Source organism: Nyctibius grandis, chromosome 3, assembly GCF_013368605.1.
Source record: "Nyctibius grandis isolate bNycGra1 chromosome 3, bNycGra1.pri, whole genome shotgun sequence".
In the NCBI taxonomy this organism is placed as follows: Eukaryota; Metazoa; Chordata; class Aves; order Nyctibiiformes; family Nyctibiidae; genus Nyctibius; species Nyctibius grandis.
This window is the reverse complement of record NC_090660.1, coordinates 95,447,514-95,468,144: the sequence shown is the minus strand read 5'-3', so window position 1 is coordinate 95,468,144 and position 20,631 is coordinate 95,447,514. Positions and strand designations below refer to the sequence as shown.

At 35.3% G+C, this 20,631-nt stretch overlaps 1 protein-coding gene across 40 annotated transcripts in view; it reads left to right on the top strand.

Moving 5' to 3' along the window:
- RIMS2 (regulating synaptic membrane exocytosis 2) overlaps nucleotides 1–20,631 on the top strand; it is a 531,876-nt gene that overhangs the window by 177,837 nt on the left and 333,408 nt on the right. For 15 of the 40 annotated variants that reach the window (XM_068395884.1, XM_068395883.1, XM_068395893.1 and 12 more), the window contains exon 1: nucleotides 3,639–3,760. The exons of the other annotated variants lie outside the window; for them this stretch is intronic. In XM_068395884.1, coding sequence (XP_068251985.1) covers nucleotides 3,639–3,760 — 122 coding nt within the window. Of the gene's footprint in view, nucleotides 1–3,638; nucleotides 3,761–20,631 lie in introns of those variants that run through there. 40 annotated transcript variants of the gene reach the window in all.

Sequence of the window (20,631 nt, the reverse complement as noted above, 5' to 3'; positions counted from 1 at the left end):
AATGACGCTTTCCCAGGCTTGTCTTTTCTTTTTGAAACAAGCTGTCAGCCATGTCACATAGTTGCTTAGACTATCTGGTAGTCGTTTTTCCCATTTTGTGCAATATCTTTAAAGCACTTTGTGTTCATGTTTATGAAATCCTTTGTAACACTGTTGTAGAAATGAAATTTATTATTATTAAACCATAATTAGCAGGAGTGTGTACATATATATACAAGCATAAATACATGAAATACTATTATAAAAATCACTATCAAAATTATTTGAATCAGGCCCTCAAATGTTAGGAAATACCAGAATCACAAGTGCCTTAGTAGTGCCTGGCTTACCTAGTGCATGTTGAAGTACACAATTAGGGGTGTTTTGAAAAAAGAAGCCTGGGCATATAGGACCTCTTTTTCTTCTAATATGGATATTGGAGGGTGTAGAGTTGAGTGACCTGAAGAAGAGAAAAGGAGATCTCAAGTGTAAGGAAGTTAAATATCAAATAGGGAAAAAGTTAATTCCTGTCTTTTCCAGAATTCTGATGTGAGGCTTTTAATCTGGGAATGCTGAGGATATAATTTCTTAAATCTTGAAAATGACACTAAATCACTGTGCCCTTCAGCACAGGAAATTTTTTAATATAAAAAATACTGACATATTTGAAGATCACCAACAGGATTGACATAAGGTAATGAGTACCTGTACTGCTGTGTTCTCAAACAATGTTAGTGTACAGGAAACAAATTTTCTATGTGATTCAACAGACTTCTTTTGATTGTCAGCTCCATTCCAGTTCTGAAAGGATGGGTACTTTAGTGGGCACAGCCTACTCTACTCATGCTCCTTCATTCCATCCCCTCCAGCCTCCTCCTGCTAGGCCTCTTTGCTTCCTTGATTCTTCTCAGCCCAAATGATTATATATTTTAGAAAAGGTGGAATTAACTAAGAAGAGGGCTTAGTAATAAGTCTACGTTATAGGGTCAATACAATAATATGGGCCACATAGTAAATAGGGGAAGGAATTGTTTATTGGCCTAAGAGTCTCTTGGAGAGCAATAGAAAGGCAATTCTGTTTAATTTTCTGTACCATTTATTTTTTGAAAAAAAAAATGCGTTTCTAATCAACAGTAAGTTCCATCTTGATGAAAATTCCAGATGTCCAAAAAAATGTGTATTTGCACAAAGGCCCTGTCATTATAGTTAAATTTTCTGCTAGTAGCAACTGTGGAGTATTTGCCTTTAAAAGTATCCTCTTACTTTTATCTTTTCCATATTGAAGGTCTTACTTGCCTGAATATCTGCAGAGTACTCTTCATTCCTTACCCCAGAATTAAATGGAAAAAAAATGATTTAAATATGCATCCCATTTTGTCAGTACTTTTAGAACAATTTTGCAAAAAAAGAATGTATATCATAACTTCCATTTTAAATATCTGAAAATGAAGACATATGAAGGTGAATGTCAAATGTTTAGACCTTGGTTGCAACTATGGGACCATTTCGGCTTTGATGACCATTCATAAGGCACAAAACAAAATGGTGATATAATTGAAATATATGATAAAATATTGGTCTTGTACCTGCTCCATAGTCAACATTGTCTCTGAACTGTTAAGTGGTGCATATGATGTTAATAACTAATTGAATAACTTAAATCATTTGTAACAAGGTGGTTTTGTTTCTTGCAGCAGGTACGAAAATTTTGTCTTTTTGATGGAATGAATGTAAAGGCAAATTTTCTTATATTACAAACATGAATTCTCTGTAATGTAAGCAAGGTGGTTACCAAGTATTAAGTTTTCATTTTATTATAGCAAGATAGCCATAAATACTCATTAGCTCCTACTCCAGGATCTCAACAGTTACCAACTTTGCCTACATATAGCCTAGTACTTTTTATCACTAATTGCAATACATTTCTCAAATACAAATATTTCCATAATGCACAGTATGCTATAGCCATAAAAACAGATATTAAAAACTATTTTGTGTAGTACTTTGTAGGTTTTCACATGAGTTTTGGGAACAGTTTTATTAGCAGATATTTTCTTGATTCTTTTTTTTGAAATATTTAACATTTAACGTTTGTAGGGAGTCTTGTATATCTCTCTTAGAGGGGCCTGGAGATGAATTTGTTCCTATTTCTTTTTTTTATTTGAAAATCTGAGTTGTAGCTGCCATCCTTCTGGCTAAAGAAGCCTGGATGGGTACTCCCTTCTGAGCACATCAATACAACACTTTAATTAGCTGGAAGGTCGCTTATTCCCATATCTTCTGGGATTAAAATCACTTTCAGTGGAAGAGCTTTAATAATGGCCCTCATTTTATGTTGGTTTATTTGGAGATTTTGTAATTAGTGCTAAGATGTTAAAAGCTGTGGATAGAAAATGAGATATTCTAAGGAAAATCTCTTTAATTGTTATTTTTCAATTTGACAATGATAGAATACATTCTGTAATGTTATGTAATGTCATCCTCTGGCACAAGCATTGAAAGAAAAGAGGAAAAATATGTTTTATAGTCAGGGATACTTATTTTCTGTACGTTTAATGGTATTCACGATGCATATTATGCTGCAGAATCTCACTGTTAGATGACTGATTCTGCTTCTTGCTTTTTGACTTCCTATACTGTATGTGTACCGGAGGCGTAGGCTCCTAAGACAGTGGGTTTTCCTGGAAGTAGACAGGTATGGAGCACCCAAAGAAGTGATTGATTTTTCTCGGTTCCATCATGGCTGATTCTGTGCAATAAACTTTTAAAAGATGCTGAAACTTATAATTTTGAAATGTAGTACATCTATAATGCAGCCATTCCTTCTAGCAATTGTTCAAGTTTGCATGATAAATCATTGCCTTGATGCTGTATGCACAGTACCTAACAGAGCAGTTATGTATAGAATGTATACTGTTTGCTTCAGTCATGAATTGATATTACATTTAAATGTTTGCACTGAAAAACCTGTTATCTCATGTAAGGTACGGTATAGCTTTTCAGATAGGAGAAAAAAGGTCTACTGCTACAGTCTCAGTGCTACATGTTATTTATTATATGAAGAATATTTTTAAAGTGGTCTTTTTGTCCTTTAGAGCTGCCTTTTCATTAAAAAAAAACAACCCAAACAAAACCTACATACACGGTCACCGATGTTAGTCATTTTTACAGGGGAGGGAAGGAGGAGGGGAAGATGCAGAAATCCTCCTCCTCTTAGACAGTAGTAACAGTGTGAGGATGCCTTGTCCTCATTTTTTTTACTTCTGAGATTTTATTGCTGGCAGCCAGATGTGCTGAAACTCCTGACGACAGCATCTATTCACTGCGTGTTTTTAATAGGCTTAGAGAAATATGAGTAGAGTACATGAAAGCAGCTCAGCTTCACACTTCAGCTGGGAATGCCCAAAAAGCTTACTGCTGTTTAGAATTCTTGCTACAGTCAGGAGAAAGCCGCACGGGTACTAAATCTTCTACGACTGAATTAGAAGAATAATGACTGTACAATTAACTATCAGTCCCTGCTCATTTAGACACAGTTTTTACAGAGATCAGGAGAAATATGGAACTTGATTGGCATGTTTGCATTTGATGGTGTGTGCAAAATAGATGACTTTTAAGACAGGTGGTGAAGAAAAATAGAAGGGAAGGAAAGAGAGAAAATGCAATTTGAGACACTGCGCCAGGTCTGCAATTCTGTTTTATCTCATTTTCATGGGGTTTTCTCATCCCCTCCAAATATTTTACAAAATGATCTTTTTGGACAGACGTTGAACAACACTAGGTGAGTAGAAATGAAACATTTTTGCCTTACCATTTCTATGCTTCTGCTGATAGTAATCTATTTGTATGTTTTTCAGTGGGGTACTTTTATAATTGCACTCTTTCTTAGATATTCATATTTTTATGGTAGCAGTGAGTCTCTCATGTTGGTGCTTTTATGTTTTATGTAAGGATTTAAATGAGAACTCAATCTGCAGAAGTAAAGCCAGCAAAGATAGAATAAAATATTTAAGATGGTTATGTATCTTTCAAATACATTAGCTACCATTAGAAGTTAGCATTATTAGCTGTAATCCTTAAAGCATATTAAATATTCATAAACAAATTTGTCTGAGGAAATGATTTCTATATGGACGTGGCAGTGAAAGGATTAAATGCTCAAAGATGTGTCTGTTTAACCATACATAATTTGTTGGAAGATGTAAATTAGTAGTCCTGCATACCATTTGCAACATAGGCAGAAAGCAGTTTCTTATTTTTAGAAGACTTAGATTCTGTGTGCGACGCTTTTCAATGATCTTTTTAACTGGCCAAATTATAGCTGATCAGTGGATGCTTTGCAGCAGGTCAGTCAGCTCTGTAGGCTATCCTTTATGAACAGCTATTCTTTTGTGGGAATTAAAAATGATAGGGAGTTGTTTATTGGTGTGAGATTGTTATTAAATTAGTTTCTTTGGATTTTTTTTGAGGGGTAAACTGAATGAATAATGACTCTTTTTGGTGGCATTATTCAGTAAACATACTGTAATACTAATGTTTAGAACTTTTTCATACTGCTATTAAATATTAACAGTAAAATGATTAAGAATTTTATCTAAAAGAGTGCAGATCAGGGAGAAGAAGAATCCTGTAGTTTTTTATAAAGATAGTGCACTGATGGAAACATTCTGGAAAAAGGGTGGAAGTAATATTGCAGAGACTATATCCAGCATTTTAATCTTCCTCTCTGTGTCTGTGGAAGAAATCCCTTTTAAATGGGATATTATGTCTTAAATACAGTGATATTTGCACTTAATATTTCAGAAAACTGTTATTTTATTTCCCAGAATATTGTTGTAAGGATTATCTCCCTTACTGTTGGTGTTTCCTTTATAAATATTTTAATATTTATTTAATGTTCCTGTTTCCAAGTTTTGATATCTTGGTTATGAATTTCTAATTAGGCAAGCAAAATTATGGAGGTAGCTATAGTAATCACAATCACTTTAATGAATTAAGATTTTTTTTAGATATATATGAAATTTGTAGTGAATGAGATTTTTCTTACCTCCCTTTGGTCTACTGTGAAATCTTTGAAGCTCTACAAAATGGAGCAAGAATTTATGTATTATCGACTGTGATTGTAAAACAGTGCATATTTCCAAGTGCATAGTTTCAGGGCTGCAGCAACCACCAAAGCCCCTAGCAACTGTTCTAATCAGCTACAAACCAAGTCCTGATTCTCTGGATCAGTTTTTGCAGATCAAAGCGCATGCTTTTTGCAGATCAAGGTGCATGCTTTCTTGGTTTTTTTTTTTTTTTTCAGATACATGCGCATGGTGCTTTTAGGTGTGTATTTTGCTTGTAAGTCTCTGGCAAAAGCTGCATATTGTATCAGTTTCAAATCAAAAGATAACAGAGAATAATATTTTTGCCTGAGATTATTTTATGTGCCTGAGATTTATAATTATATTTACTCTAGAAGACTGGCAAACAAGAAAAGATTGTTAGGAAACCCACCCTCTTACCTCGTATGGGCTGTCTGGTTTAACATGATAATGTTTATATATTTATAAGGACCAATGTTGTGTTTTTCTAGGTACCAATGCTTTTGGCCTCAAGAAAATATTGTGCAATTTTTCAACAATATGCAGCAGTAATCATGAGAGATTAAGTCATGTTTTCTGTGTCTTCTGAAGTTAAAGTTAGTTGAAAATTGTTTAAGGTTATTGAGTAAAAATATTCTGTCTTCTGAATAAGTATCAGTATTTTAAATTTGATTTTGATAAAAGGGCTTTGAAGAAGTCATCTATTGAATAGTCACTAAAAAATCTTGCTGACATTTATTTCGGAGGCTAGTACTTTTTGTTGTCTTATTGTTTTAAAAAATCTATTTTATTTTTTCTAATTAAATCAATGTGGTGAATATTTTAGGTAGATTTTTCACTTAAAGCTTTTCACAGTTAATGTAATGCACTAGCTAAAAACTAATTGTTCATGCATTAAGAGTTAATGTTTCAGAACTGTGGTGAGGAAAACAAAAATACCTCTAGCATGTAAAAGATTCTGCTTTGATGAGGAGTAATGTGGTCTGTCTCTTTGGTCTTTGAAGTTAAATGTTTTGTCGGACTAAAAAGAGATGATCCTTTTTCTTTTTAAGGTTTTTCTTTCTGGTTTTACATCTAAAAAGTAAAAGTCAGAGTCCAGAAAGATAACAGCTGACATTAAGCACAGAATGATTAACTGCTGCTTACATAAAGTAATAATGCGAAGAAAACTGTTTGAAGCATACTAATAGTATAGTAGATAATGGAATATAAACCAGAAAGTCATAGGGAACTAGGTCATATGCATATAACTGTAACTGAAAATACCTTCCTATTATTTTTCACATCATCTGTTCTTGGAGTTCTTCAGTTCTTCTGAAAGTTCAGATACAGTGTGATTTTGCTGCAGAAAAGCCAGTTATCTCAGCCTTCACTTTCTGATATCATACCAAACATTATCAGGAATATATATTAAACTGGTTTTTATCATTTCCCATAGAAACCTTACATGAGCTGGGTTTTTATTTGGATATTTTTTGCATTGGAGTAGCTGATGTGAGAGGACCCAAATGATATTAAACACCTCATGAGTTGGATTGATTTTACCATTTAAACAGGTTTAGTTATTCTCTGCTAACAGCTTCTGTTGGAGGAATATTGCAGTCTAGTTCTCTTTTGCCAGCTACACGGCAACACTTTGCTGTAAGACGTTATTGTGAGTGTGAAAGAGAAAGCTGGTTTACTGAGCCTTCCTTCAGGTCCTGCACGTCTCTATCTGACATTACCAACTCCAGCCACCTGAAGCAGTAAGAGCTATGACTTTACCTCAAAATTGTGTTTTACCTACGTTGCGGACCATACTGCTATTTCCTGTGTAATAATTTACTTTCTGTTGAAAAATGATGAGAATTACCTCATGTCAGGATGTCATAAGAATTGTTTTGCATTCTTAGCAAATAGCTAGTTTGGGGAATAAATTCATGTGTCTGGGAAAAGAAAGTATGGGAAAAGAAATCAAGAGACCTTTACTGAAAACATACTAAGTGCTTACATTACATCTGAATTCTAAAGCAGCATCTAAAGGAGCTTCAAGTTTTTTGCAGTCTGAAATTTTTCTGATGACTTTCAGTGACATACTTTTCATTCAAATGACTAAAGACAATGAAATAAAGTTTGTAAATGTCTTTAAAAACCTTTAGTTATCAGATAAGCTGGATTTTCTGATTACCATTCTTCATTTAGAGTTTAGTGTACAAATACTGGGCTGTCAGATGCTCTATTTGTAGCAGCATGCTTTGCAAAGTCCCAATTGCTTTGGGCAATATTCAGATTAACACATCACTGCATAATGGCGAGTATCCTTTGTGACTAAATTTGATACAAACTGTACAGAACAGTATCAGTCTGATTTTACCATTGCAGTATATATTAACAGCTTTTCTCTGAGAATGGAAAGCAGTGGATTTACCTAGACCTGGCTTCTCCCACAGCACATTGTTGCTTCTTTGTTACAGCTATGTGAAAGTGAATTTGTTGTCTAGGTTGGCCACACAGGGGCATAAGATAACTAATATATTCGGCCCCAAAGTAGTACAAAGATTGTTCACAAATTCTATGCACAGCAGAGACTTAGGAATGGTCCGTGTTTTGAAATTAAGCACACATAGTTTAGAAAATTAAGCTGTATTTTCTTTCATTAAATTGAACTCAATATTTTTAAAAATTCTTAAGAGTTTTCACTTTTTCAATCCCTTGGTAAGAATCTTTTACATAAATACATAGATTTTCAAAAGGTTACTAAAATACCTGATGAATTAACCTGTTCATGAAACCAGATATTTACACAGAAAATATAATTGTAGCAGAAAAATATGATTTATTTTCATTATTTAATTTTCTGTTTTGTGTCCTAAGTAAATCTATGAGCTATTTACTAATGCTCTGTTTTATAATGAAGCCATGACATGATGTCAAGAATTACTAGCACAGACAATTGTTATTTGTCATGGTGCAAGTAATGATTACTCTGACATTAAAGGAAAAAGATAATTTTCTGTTCCTTGTTGGGAAACTATTTTGTTGATACATTTTTGTACAATAGGTTTGAGTTTTTTTCCTGCCTCTGTATCAGTTCAACAAAGCAAGAGGTTCGCTATAATTCTAAGAGTATGTTGCATTTTCAAATATTATAGTCTAAGAGCCAAGGATAAAAACACACTGATGGAGTTAGAACTGAGAGTATATTGTTCATATTCTGACACACAATAGTGAATAATAACTGAAACTGCCTCTCCTCACTTTCACAAACTAGCTTGTCTCTACTACCTTTAAAAATTTAGTTTGTTGTGATTTTCACATCTGTTCCTTTTTTACTTCCATACTAGATTCATATAATCGTGTTTTAAATAATTTCCTGAAATTTGCAGCTGATGTGCTTTCTCAATTGAAAAACCATGTAATGTTGGAAAAAAAATCCAGAACTTTTATTTGTATTCCTACTATGTATATTTTCCTTAATGAGTTAAAAGCATAGCATAGCTATTTCCTCCCCTGGTTCTTACCTGTTTGTGCCTTACATTAGACAGAATAAGAATTCCAAAACTAAGCTAACACTAGCCCTAGATGTCTATATTACTTCAGAGAGGTTATGCATGTCAAATGATCCTCTCTCTTTTTTCTTCCTAAAATTACGGCCATAAGCCATATTCAGATGAATCCGTATGTGCACATATATATATATATATATATATAAACTTATAAACTTCTGGAAATACAAGGGGAAGACTGGCTGGGACAGCAAGTTGTCTTTTTTGGACCTTTGCCGTGTGTCCCTCTCACAGAGCGCTCTATGTCCTCTTTGAGCTGTGAATAAGTATATCTAACACCATCCGTCCTTTGCCCCTTGATTTGCTACTTTGTGAAAAAGCGGGAAAAGTAGCATGAGTTTTTAAATCTTCTTCTCATCTTTCTGTTTCCCTTGGAGGAAGCAACTGAAAGTACTAACTTGCCCCAAAGCTATTTCTTTCTGTGAAGAAGTTCTGTATTCCATCCTGTCTTGGCAGCTGTTGGTTTTTGGGTTTGTTTTTTAAATCACTATTTCTAGGAAAAACCACCCCTGTAACATCCTGTTACAGATATTTTCAGAGAGAGAAAAGTAAGAGATTTCTGTACAGAACCATCTCTCTTCCCATCTCTTCCAGCTCTGGAGAGAGATACCTTCTGTTACTTCCACCTCAGTTGCTACAGATTTAATAAGGTGACATATGCTTCCTCCATGAATCTCACAGAGCTGTGGATATTTGCAGCCATAACAGGTTTCTCTCTATTCTCATTGTGCATCAGCTGCTGTTATCTGACGATGGTAATAAAATCCTAGTTGGCATATGATCTTAACCTCCCACCAGGAAGAAAAAAGAATCACAGAATCACAGAATCACAGAATCACAGAATGTTAGGGATTGGAAGGGACCTCGAAAGATCATCTAGTCCAATCCCCCTCCCGGGGCAGGATTGCCTAGACCATATCACACAGGAACGCGTCCAGGCGGGTTTTGAATGTCTCCAGAGAAGGAGACTCCACAACCTCTCTGGGCAGCCTGTTCCAGTGTTCAGTCACCCTTACAGTAAAGAAGTTTTTCCTCAAATTTAAGTGGAACCTCCTGTGTTCCAGCTTGCACCCATTGCCCCTTGTCCTGTCAAGGGATGTCACTGAGAAGAGCCTGGCTCCATCCTCTTGACACTTGCCCTTTACATATTTATAAACATTAATGAGGTCACCCCTCAGTCTCCTTTTCTCTAAGCTAAAGAGACCCAGCTCCCTCAGCCTCTCCTCATAAGGGAGATGTTCCACTCCCTTAATCATCTTTGTGGCTCTGCGCTGGACTCTCTCTAGCAGTTCCCTGTCCTTCTTGAAGTGAGGGGCCCAGAACTGGACACAATACTCCAGATGCGGCCTCACCAGGGCAGAGTAGAGGGGGAGGAGAACCTCTCTCGACCTGCTGACCACACCCCTTCTAATACACCCCAGGATGCCATTGGCCTTCTTGGCTGATGGGTCAGCTGATGAGAAGATGGGTCAGAGGTGGCTAATTTATCTCAATTCAGATAGTATGTTAAATTGACAAATTTAAATCATCCTAAATTTGTAAATGATTAAACAAGCCTTGAAAATAGACTTTTTTTTTTCCTCACCTGGGTGAGAGCAACAGAAATCTAAGCTATATTTGAGTTACCAAGTACAACATTTTTGATCAGAACATATAAAAAGCATCTCTTTCCATTCTTGAATAACTCAGATAATTCCTGTCATTCCTCAGAACATCCACATAAGAAGTGGGTATTATCTTCTTTTTCTGGAAGAAGAAAAGGCAGAGGCCGTGATATTAAAAAATGACTAGTGATTTTGTGTACTCAACTTCAAATATTTTAAAGAGATTTGTTCAAAGACAAGATCCCAGTAGTTCATGAAAACTGCATCTTCCAACATGGACATTCAGAAATCAAAGTTGCTAGTTATCACCCTTGATGAGGTAATAGATACATTTGGGGACAGATTGAGCTGTGATGACTGAAGCAATAACTAGCCCTAGCTATCCATTTTACCCTTTTCAAGGTGCTGTCACTCTGGTAAAACTGACATGAATGCTATGCAAATCTGCTCCATACTGCCTCCGTTTAGAGTTTGGTGTGTTGGTATGAGGCAAAGGCAATATGCCAGACTGTATGCTGTAGCTGGTCAGACTCATATTCATAAATATTTCAGTTTTCCCACCTGTATGGTCAAAAACTCCTGGTGAGAGTCTTCACCAGTCCTGCTTTCCTCAGTACAAAGTATGTAAAAAAATTGTTAACAGCATCTTGTTGTCACTCCTTTCTTTATTCTTTTAGCTCTTTTCCTTTTGGGTCAGTAGGTTAAATCACATGCACATTTATGGCACAATGTGCCTACTAATGGTGCTATTCCTTTATCAGGTCAGTAATAGTAATTATAATGCATTGCAGAAACATGGGGCTTTGAAAAGCAGAACTTTCCTTATCAGAACTAAGATACGTCTTTGCGTTCCCTGATAGAGAAGTTTTGCCAGCTGTTCCTGCAACCATTACTGACTCACTGAAGTAGTGGAATGGAGGAAGACCATTTCTGTTGGTGTTGGCCCTGCCATTTCTTGAAGTTTTTTTTTTCTCTTTTTGATCTTTTTGGCATAGTGTGATTCTGAGTAGGAAGAGAATTAGAAGGAAAAACAAATCTATTTAAACCTGTACTATCACAATTTACAGGGGGACAGAATAGCACAAATAAAATTGGGACGTTTGGCTGTGTAGGTCTGGTGAAACCAGGGAGGATGGAAGAGAACACTGTTGCTGCTACACTGCTTCTTTCCTTTCAGGTGAGACAAGGCTGTCCTACCAGCTGCTAACTGTGAACCTAGCATCCCTTTTAGATTTCTCAGGAATATACTCCTGATTTTGCACTATAAAGGTAGAATGAAGGTTTACTCATAGAAAACACTGTGCTCAAAACAGTTCAAGAAAGTTTGATATGTGGGCCTCAGGTGATTTACAAGGTTCTGAGAAAAAGAATAAAAAATAGATTATTGGCACCTGAAAACCTGTGAAATCTGAGATGAGTATTGGAGGTAATGGTATCATTTTAGCTTTACCCTGAGATAAAAGGTTGAAGCAGAAGTTGGAAGTATTTTAAGTCCTTGGCTTCACTTCAGCATGTGCTTTGCAATAGGGAGGCAAAGGTAGCTTCTACCTTTAAAATGTTAAAAACACAGCAATTCAAATTATTTATGTGTGCAAAAACTTGTCTGTGCTTAGCATGGATCTTTAATGTTAAAGTATGCTCATTTGTAGGACACAGCATAATCATGGTGTATAAGGAGTACCTGTAATAGTAATTAAAATCTCTTATTTTAGAATAAAGCATAAGAAGAAGGTATTAGTGTCATTCAGTCAAAGAACTGCGGGGTGCAGATGTCTCAATTCTACAACTACCACTGTCAACATCTCCTTTGTAGTGCCAGGAAAATCATATAAACTTCACTGCTGGAATTTTCTGGGATATAATTCATGTTTAATACTTCATGGAAGTCTCTGAAGTTTAATTTATAAATATTTGCAAAGATCTTCATGATCCTGGGTTTGTAAGTATATGCAAGTGAAAGGCCAAATTAAATTTGCATTCTGTTTTCTGGGAATTTAGGTTCATCTTTAGATTTTAGGCCATATGGCAGATTAATTTAAATATCTTAGAGATACACAAAGATTTTGTGCCATACCCTTCACATGAACCAAGGATGCCCTCCATCACACCGGCTGCAAATTGCATCATATTACTAACTACATTATTTCCTTACATGCTGTCAGCTACACAGCTGATGTGTGCTCACTGCAGTGATATTTTTGTCTTGGGATAGGTCTTTCAGACGTTTTTTTCATTAATTTAAAAATTGAACATAATTTCCCAAGTCTGTATTCATATACAAATAAAGTGAATGTATTTGTATTTGCGAAGAAATTCTTAACAAGTGTGAGGATTTTGTGCAGTAAGCATGTCTGATAATATTTGCCAAGTGTAACAGAGACACTAAAAAATTGGATAACTGTACAAGTTACTCAGAGATTATGCTCACAAGACTGCACTAGTGTACAGAGATACCTTGTGCTCCTGTTAAGCACAGAAAACAATCATTATTTCTGCAGGGGGTGTTGTGTGGCCTCCTGATGGTAAACAGGGGAAAAACCTGCAGATGTGCATTTTTGTGGGTTTTATTGTTGCAGTACTTCCATGCAACTAATGCAAAAGGATCTTTACTGGATTCTGGTCTGTTGATGTAATCCACTATGAATAAGTCTGTATTTTAGAGTTCACAGCTAAATATAGAAATAAACACAGCTGAGAAATCTGAATATTTCCTACTTACCTTTAGTTGGGAAACCTTTTGAATCACAGAATCACAGAACAGTTGGGGTTGGAAGGGATCTCTGGAGATCATCTTGTCCAGCTCCCTGCCAAAGCAGGTTCCCCAAGAGCACGTTGCACAGGGTCGTGTCCAGGTGGGTTTTGAATATCTCCAGAGAAGGAGACTCCACAACCTCCCTGGGCAGCTTGTTCTGGTGCTCTGTCACCCTCAAAGTAAAGAAATTTTTCCTCATAATAATCACTGGTGTCTAAATGCTGTCTCAATAATTGGTTTTCTACTGAAGTTATGCAAGGTACATTAATATTTCATTTTGATCCCATATGGGTGATATCTGAACTGTTCTTTTGTCATATAGAAAAAAGTCTGTTGCATATATTCACCTTTGGTTGGAGCAACTGAATATTGAAACACCAGTTTAGGTCAGATTGAGAAATAATCTCTAATCTACTGCTGCTTCAGCTGAAGTGAGGTGAGCAAACTAAAAAGAAGAACGAAAAATGTATTTTTTAATAGGTCTTTGGCAATGCATCAGCTTTACTTGAATTCTGGGAGTTTTGTTATAACAGTTTCAAATTTGGAGTGATGTGTTAGTAATGTGATATGGTTTTGTCTCCAGAAAATAATGTTAGCTCATTGTAATTGCCATGAAAATGTGTGGAAAAAGTACACAGAAATCTAAGGAGTGCAACAGTGCAGACATAAGATAGGAAATGAAGTTTATCATATAGACCTATTCACTGTGTTGCAGTGTGTTATTTCTGTCTCTTGCCTATCTGTATTTTTTTTCCTTCTCCTGCTACAGTTCTCTCCCCTGACAAGAAAATGCTGCAAAATAATAGAATATCCTCATTAAATCATGCATGACAATGCATCCCTCAAGTAATGCAAAATTTAAACTATGGCAATAGAGTGGAATATTTCATTATCTCCATGTACCTAAATAACACATTTCAGAAACTTTAATTTCTTTCCTGGTTACTTTATATGGGGATGAATCTCATTCTAGTGCATAACAAAAGCACTTCATTCAAAGTTCAACAATTTTTCCTGCTAATATCACTAGCTAAAAACAAATAGCTTATCTGTGTTTCAGTTTTTCAAATTATTTTGCACTAATGGTCATTGGTGCCTTTTTTTATTTTCCAGAAAAGAACACGCCTCTTTAAGTTATGTAATCAAAACCAAGAGAAGGTAACATGTTCTTAGGCCAATATATTAATTTCAGATTTTTATCAGCACTGTACTTGGATTGTTCTATGTACTGAGCAGACCTAGAAAGAAAATTTTTTTTTCTATTATTTTGACAGATTTTGTACTTAATCATTTCTGTGCAGTGTATTTTTAGAGTGTGCTTTAGCAAAGACTGAACGGGATACACTGAAAAAATATGAGGAAGTGCTACAATGATTAATTTTAATGCACTTTATACTGGTTGCAAATTGACTAATGCCAGCATGAAACTGATACAGTCATTGTAGGGACCTTTGCATATAGAACATATACCCATTCTTTGCCTGTACTCAAAACATGTCAGGAAGTCCAATTTAGAAGCATTACTGAACGGGAAGAAGAGCTTTATGACAGCAGCTGTGAGGAAGGATACTGCCAATATCACAGCAGAAGTCTGTATTAACTCTGCAGCGAAAGCATAGCCTCCATTTCACCTGATTATATTTTCTGTCTATGAGATACTTGTGCTGATTAGCTGCACTTTCTGCTGCAGGGCTGCTGCATTTTATTTGTGGTATATAATCATGTAAAATAAATAAGGCAGATTGAATACTTAACCAGGAATGATACTAAGTTTATACAGGCATCCATGTATTATCATGGATTAATTATGGTTTCATAGTTAATGTTAAATTATTTTTTTCCCCCTTTGGAACATAAAATTTAACTTTGTTGCTTGTATGAACGAAAACAAAAATCTCAGGTATTCCTAGCATTCTTTCAGGAAAGCCAGATTTGTCCGAGTATCTTGAAGCATCTCTAACCCTATAAAATAATGTTTTAGATATGTACATAGTGGGTCTCATTTTTTTCCAACTCTGTACACACAGTACAAGGAATAAGGTACTAGTATGGCCTTTTTCAGTTTCTTTGTACCTATATGAACTGCTAAATAAAAAAGACTAAAACCAGCTAACTAAAAATTGCTTTCCATGAATTGTTACTGTTCTTGATTAGTCAATAGATTGTTTTTACTCTGGTGGTTTAATTATTTTAAGTTATATATACAGAAATAATTTCTTTGTTAAAAGAGGATTTACAATATCTACTGTTGTCCTCAGTAAATCTAATACAATAAAATAGGCATACATTTTGCCATGAAAAGCTCTTACAGTGTTCCTTCCAAGCATCCTTATATTCCTTCGCTAAACCGTCTTTCTATATGCCGATGAGAATTTGGGCTTCTAGTGCACTAGTTGGAAGAAGGAGCTTTATATTTGAACTCTTAGTGATGAACATATGTTTAATGTATGTCACTTGGGAACTGAGACTTAGATAATATAGACTTTCAGAAAATAGTGAATTTTAGATACATACCATTTGTAGAACAGAAATTTAATGTTTTCCACATAAAGCCCACAGGTGCCTGTTGGGGCTGACCATGACTCGCAGGTTATCACCTAAGTAAAAAGTTTTAAACACCGCCTTAGGTTATGTATAGTATTTCTAAGTGTTAAATGCAAGGTGCAACATACTGTCCTAAACAACTCTTGGAACACCAACACTGGGATCACTGTGCATAATTCTGGACATACAGTTTTAGCAATTCTAGGTTTCGAAAAAGCAATGAAAGGAGGTAAAAAAATCCAGAAGAGAAACAGTAAAGAGAAATGGAAATATGTCCAGGTTGGTTTAGTTAGGGTTGAAAGGAGACGGATTAACAGCATATATACGTATTAATTACTTAAACAGCCAGAAGGAAAGAGATTTATTTAGAAGATTTGAAAAAAAAATCCTGAAGTGTGATGTAGTCAATAGAAGGTTTTGACTGAATGCCCATGCAAATTTCTTAATCTACCACATTATAGAACGAATCACGTAGGAAATTGTATAAGCCTTGAAAAAAAAAAACTTCTGAAATTATATTGAGAATACTCTAGAAAATGTACTGTAAGGAAAGATCCTTCACTGTCATGGAAACAAACTAGATGATCTAATAAACATTTTCCATCTCTAGCTGTGTTCTATTTCTGCCATTTATTTTCAGGTGAAATTAGAAAAGGGAGTAATTTTTGATTATTTTTATTGTCTGTCAATACAGCATAGTATACTAACAACTGAGATTTCAGTACTATCTCTGGAAGTTTATCTTTCATTAAGATTAAGTAGGAATTATTGTTTACAGTACATGAATGCCTAATTAAAACACATGGACTAAATGGCATTATTAACAGAGCAAATACTGCTGCTACTATATCTGTTTTCTGCATCATGCGAGCGTCACTTTATTATATTTTGCTAATTCTACTGTCTTTCAGTCCAAGGCAAGTCAAAGAACTGAAACAAAAATTAATTTTATTTATCCTTCCTTTAAATTATCCCTTTGACAAGAAAACCTTTTTTTCAGAAAAATGCTTGAACTATGTATGTTACCTTTTACCAAGTTTTTATAGAGTAAATTATTTGCTTGGAAGATTGTCTGAAGTACAATATCACACACAAAATATGTGCTTCTTCCCATAAGGTTAAAAATTAATTTGACCTAGCACCAATCTAACAGCCTCTTTACTGAAGAGGTAACTGTCACCTGATCACGTGAGAAGTTTGTAGTTAAAACATCATCAGAAGTTGTGTTTGCTTAAATTCCGATTCTATATTTAGTCTTTCTTTACAAGACTTAATTCAGAAATCAAGTATCTATATAAAGAAATAGCAAAAAACCCTAGATTATAGATTCTGATGGCACTTTTAATGCTTGCTGCACTTATCTGCAGTTTCTAAGTTTTCAGCAGAAAGGTTTTACCCTTTGCATGCTAAAATAGTTTTCAGTTACATAAACTTTTTGAGTCAGACCATATATTTACAAACACATGAAATGGAGCTTGTATTAAAAGTTAGAAATCTAGAAGGAATATTTCAAAAGCTGACACTGAGCTGAAGAGGCTGGTGTCAGGCACCAAGAACATTGTAGGCTGCAGAAGGATATGAGACCTTTGCCCAGCTCTGTCTTGCCTGACTTCAGATACTGATCAAAGCACCACAGGCTTCCTGTGAAAGCAGTGGGGAGACAGATATTTTAGGGCAGAAACCAGCTGACATGTTTTAGGCAGCTGCATTAATTTAAGTGTATTGCTGATGAGAAAAGGTGAGATAGTAGTAGCTGCTTCTTTTTGGGGAGCTGGCATTTACAGAGGGATGGGAGTGCAAAGGCTGTAATTACTGCTATTCCCTGAAAATTTCCTTGCTGCCTAGATCCCACCTTAATGCCCCTAGCTCACATTGCATGTCTAACATTTTACATGCTGAAGATAATTAACCGGTTAATGGTAATCATAATGAAACTCAGAGTATTCTGAGAAAAGGAGTCTGAGGCAAATATTAATTACCTCATATGAATATGACTATTAGATGCACCCAGATTTTGAATCAGTTGTCTAAACGAGGTCAGTGTATCCTTGTTACAGTGATTTGAGTGGTTATTTTGGCATTATAATGTGTGGAAATATTTAATGATGTTATAACATCTAAAGAAAACAGAAGTTGCTAAAGAATAAATGTTTGTTTATAGCATTAATAATTTATTTATTTTTCCTTAGGCAAAGGCAGTTCCTTCTACTTAGATTGTAAGAAGATTCATATATAGAAAAGAAATTCTTTCTCAAAGAGTGTGATAGAGAAATGCTATCCTTTTCTTTCCCTTAGTAGTTGAGATGTAGTGTATATGTAAAAAGAAGTCTTATTCTTTCATCTAGCTACTATGGTTGTTGATAGGAGGAACACTGCTGCTTAGAGAACAAATACAAACATTTTATTATGGAAAAATTAAATGAAATAAGTAATACAAGATTAATGAAATTCAAATTGCCACAGCCTGAGTCTGTGAAAACTAAAAGTTTGATTGAGGCTACTCAAATAAATCTATTGAAATACAAAAAAACTTTGAGCCCTCTTTTAAGTGGGGGTCCAAGCTGACAGCAATATTTGCTTATCCTTGTATTCTTTGACAGCAGTGGAGCTTTTCGTAAGGTAAATTTGTCAGACGATTCACTGCAAACACAATTTAATGTGGTTTGTCAAAAATGAGCTCTATCCTGTATCACTTACCACAGAAGCAGCTTATTTCCAACTATACTAATTATCAGTATACTGCATTCAGAGTTATTTTGTCAGATACCTTCACTGTTTAATTTAACACCATTCAAGTTCCTGCACTTTACATACTATGATTTCTAAAGTGAAGAGAAAATATCAAAATATCAAAAAAATCAAAATATCAAAAATTCTCAGAAAATATTGCAGACTCCCAAAGAGGGTACATTTTAAAATAATGTATTTCAATGTATTCAAATTTCACTTAAATCTGTTCTACATTCATGTTAGTCTAATGATAACTACAGTGCTGCCTACCTTTTCTTCCCTTATGGCTGTCAACAGCAGCTGTTGCAACCAAACCACTGAAATGAAAACAAATCAGCACAAAATATAGCCACATTTTCCAGAACATTGAGATAGGCTCTGTGCGCCAACAGAAAAATAAGAATACTAATTCATTAAAAGTAATAAGCAATGCTTGTCAGATATTTATTTGCCTAATAAAACGGTTACATTGATTCTGATTGTGTTTAAAGAATAGCCATAGGAGAAAAATTTAATATAAAGTTTAAAATTAAAATGAGATTTACCATTAGCTGTTTATTTCTGTACTTTGTCTCTTGTGCTACAGTCTCCAGGACTTTCTGATTCTATAATTTTAAGGGTTTTTTTTGTAAAGTAGAAGCCACATAAAATTTAATAGCTCAGAAATACTGTACAGAGGCAATCGCAATTAATCCATTCAAGTAAAAACCATGCTTCACCAAATGCTTCAGGACACGTATCCAACTGCACTGTCAATCTGACTGGTTCCAGATAAGTTTTCTGTTCAGTCATCCAGAGATGCAATCTTAGACTATAAATTATTGTAAAAATCTATCAAGGAAATTTTTCAGTGTGTGTATCTGTATATATGTTTGTATATGTATATATACACATGCACACATTTTAAAATACATTTAATAATTAACACAAATTTATGACTGTCCTAGATAACAGTTACTCTTTTTGTTTATTTGGCTTACATTTTGAAAAATAAATCTGTGTGCATCTTGGAAATTAAACAGTTCATAGAAATCTGTGGGTAAGTGCTTAGGTAGCTGATAGATCATGGACACCCACATTTTTATGGCTAAATTTACATACTGCTTGCAGTTCTGAGAAGATCTTACCAGTTTTGCAGAGCTGAACATCTTGTCACCTAACAACCGTATAGTACTGTATGCGATTTCCAGGTGAGGCACTCTGATGCAGTAGGCATGCTCAGAGACACACAGGACAAGCAGAGAGGCCAGCACAAGACACACTGACAGTGGACATGCTCACTCAGAAATGCAGCGTAGTTATGAGAATACACAGCTGCGGCCAGGAATTTTTTGTTCTTCTGTTAGCGAAAGCATAAGGACCCCCTAGAAGGTGACTAGAATGAAAGACACATAGGAAAAGAGGGAAGTATTGTGAGGGTCAAAGGCTCAAAACTGGATCACAGAGACACCAAGCAGAGCACTCCAGGTAGTGGCCACTACTCCCTGGAGGCACCCAGGAGGTGGGGGATGCTCCAGTCAGAGGTGCAATTGAGTCAATGGAAGCAAGAGATGAGAGTGAGAGTAGATCTCAAAAATGCCAAAATCCCCGAAGGATTTTCTTTGCTGGTGACATGGATGGCCTGCTTCACCAGCGCTGGGAACTTGGTGGAGTCTTGGAGGAGGGCCGTCTAGTTGTTGACTTAGGTATCCCATATACTGCTTAGGAACACAGTCAAATTCTCAGGTTCCTAAATCTTCTCATTTGCTATATAACAACTGTTAATGATTAACTTAGTATTTCATTTCCTGCTTCATGAACTACATACTTACGAGGCAATTGTCAGTGTCCCCATACCTAAGTATGAAGGAATATTGGTCAGAGTGCTTTGACATCCCATAGCATAAGATTGGTCTTGAAAACCTGAAAAGCAGGGTTTGTTGTCAAAGGCAGTAGGAGAGAGAGGCAGGACTGATTAAAATACTTTAATTTAAAAAAAATTGGAGCAAGAACTGGAGTATTTGAAAAACTGAATGGACTGCTAACATTTCATGAACTGCTCATGTGAGTGTTGCAATCCCAAAGTTGACTCATGATAGAGATAAAATTGTAGGACAATTATTTGGGTAGAAAAATAATAAAGGAACAGTAAGAGTTTAAAATGAATGAGTTCCTAATGGCTTGACAAATCAGTACATTTTTGTTTTTTTAACTGTAGGCTTGTGTTTAATGATTTAGTCTTTCATTCAGACAAAATTCTGTCTTTCAGAGAGGTGTGAACATAAATCAAGTATGGCCAGATTTGTCTATGTGGGAGATAAGCATGAAAAACATTAGTAAGATCATTAACTGTATCCAATTTTAGGTCCATGTCTTCCAAAGGGATTTTCACTCCTGGGATGAGCTTAATA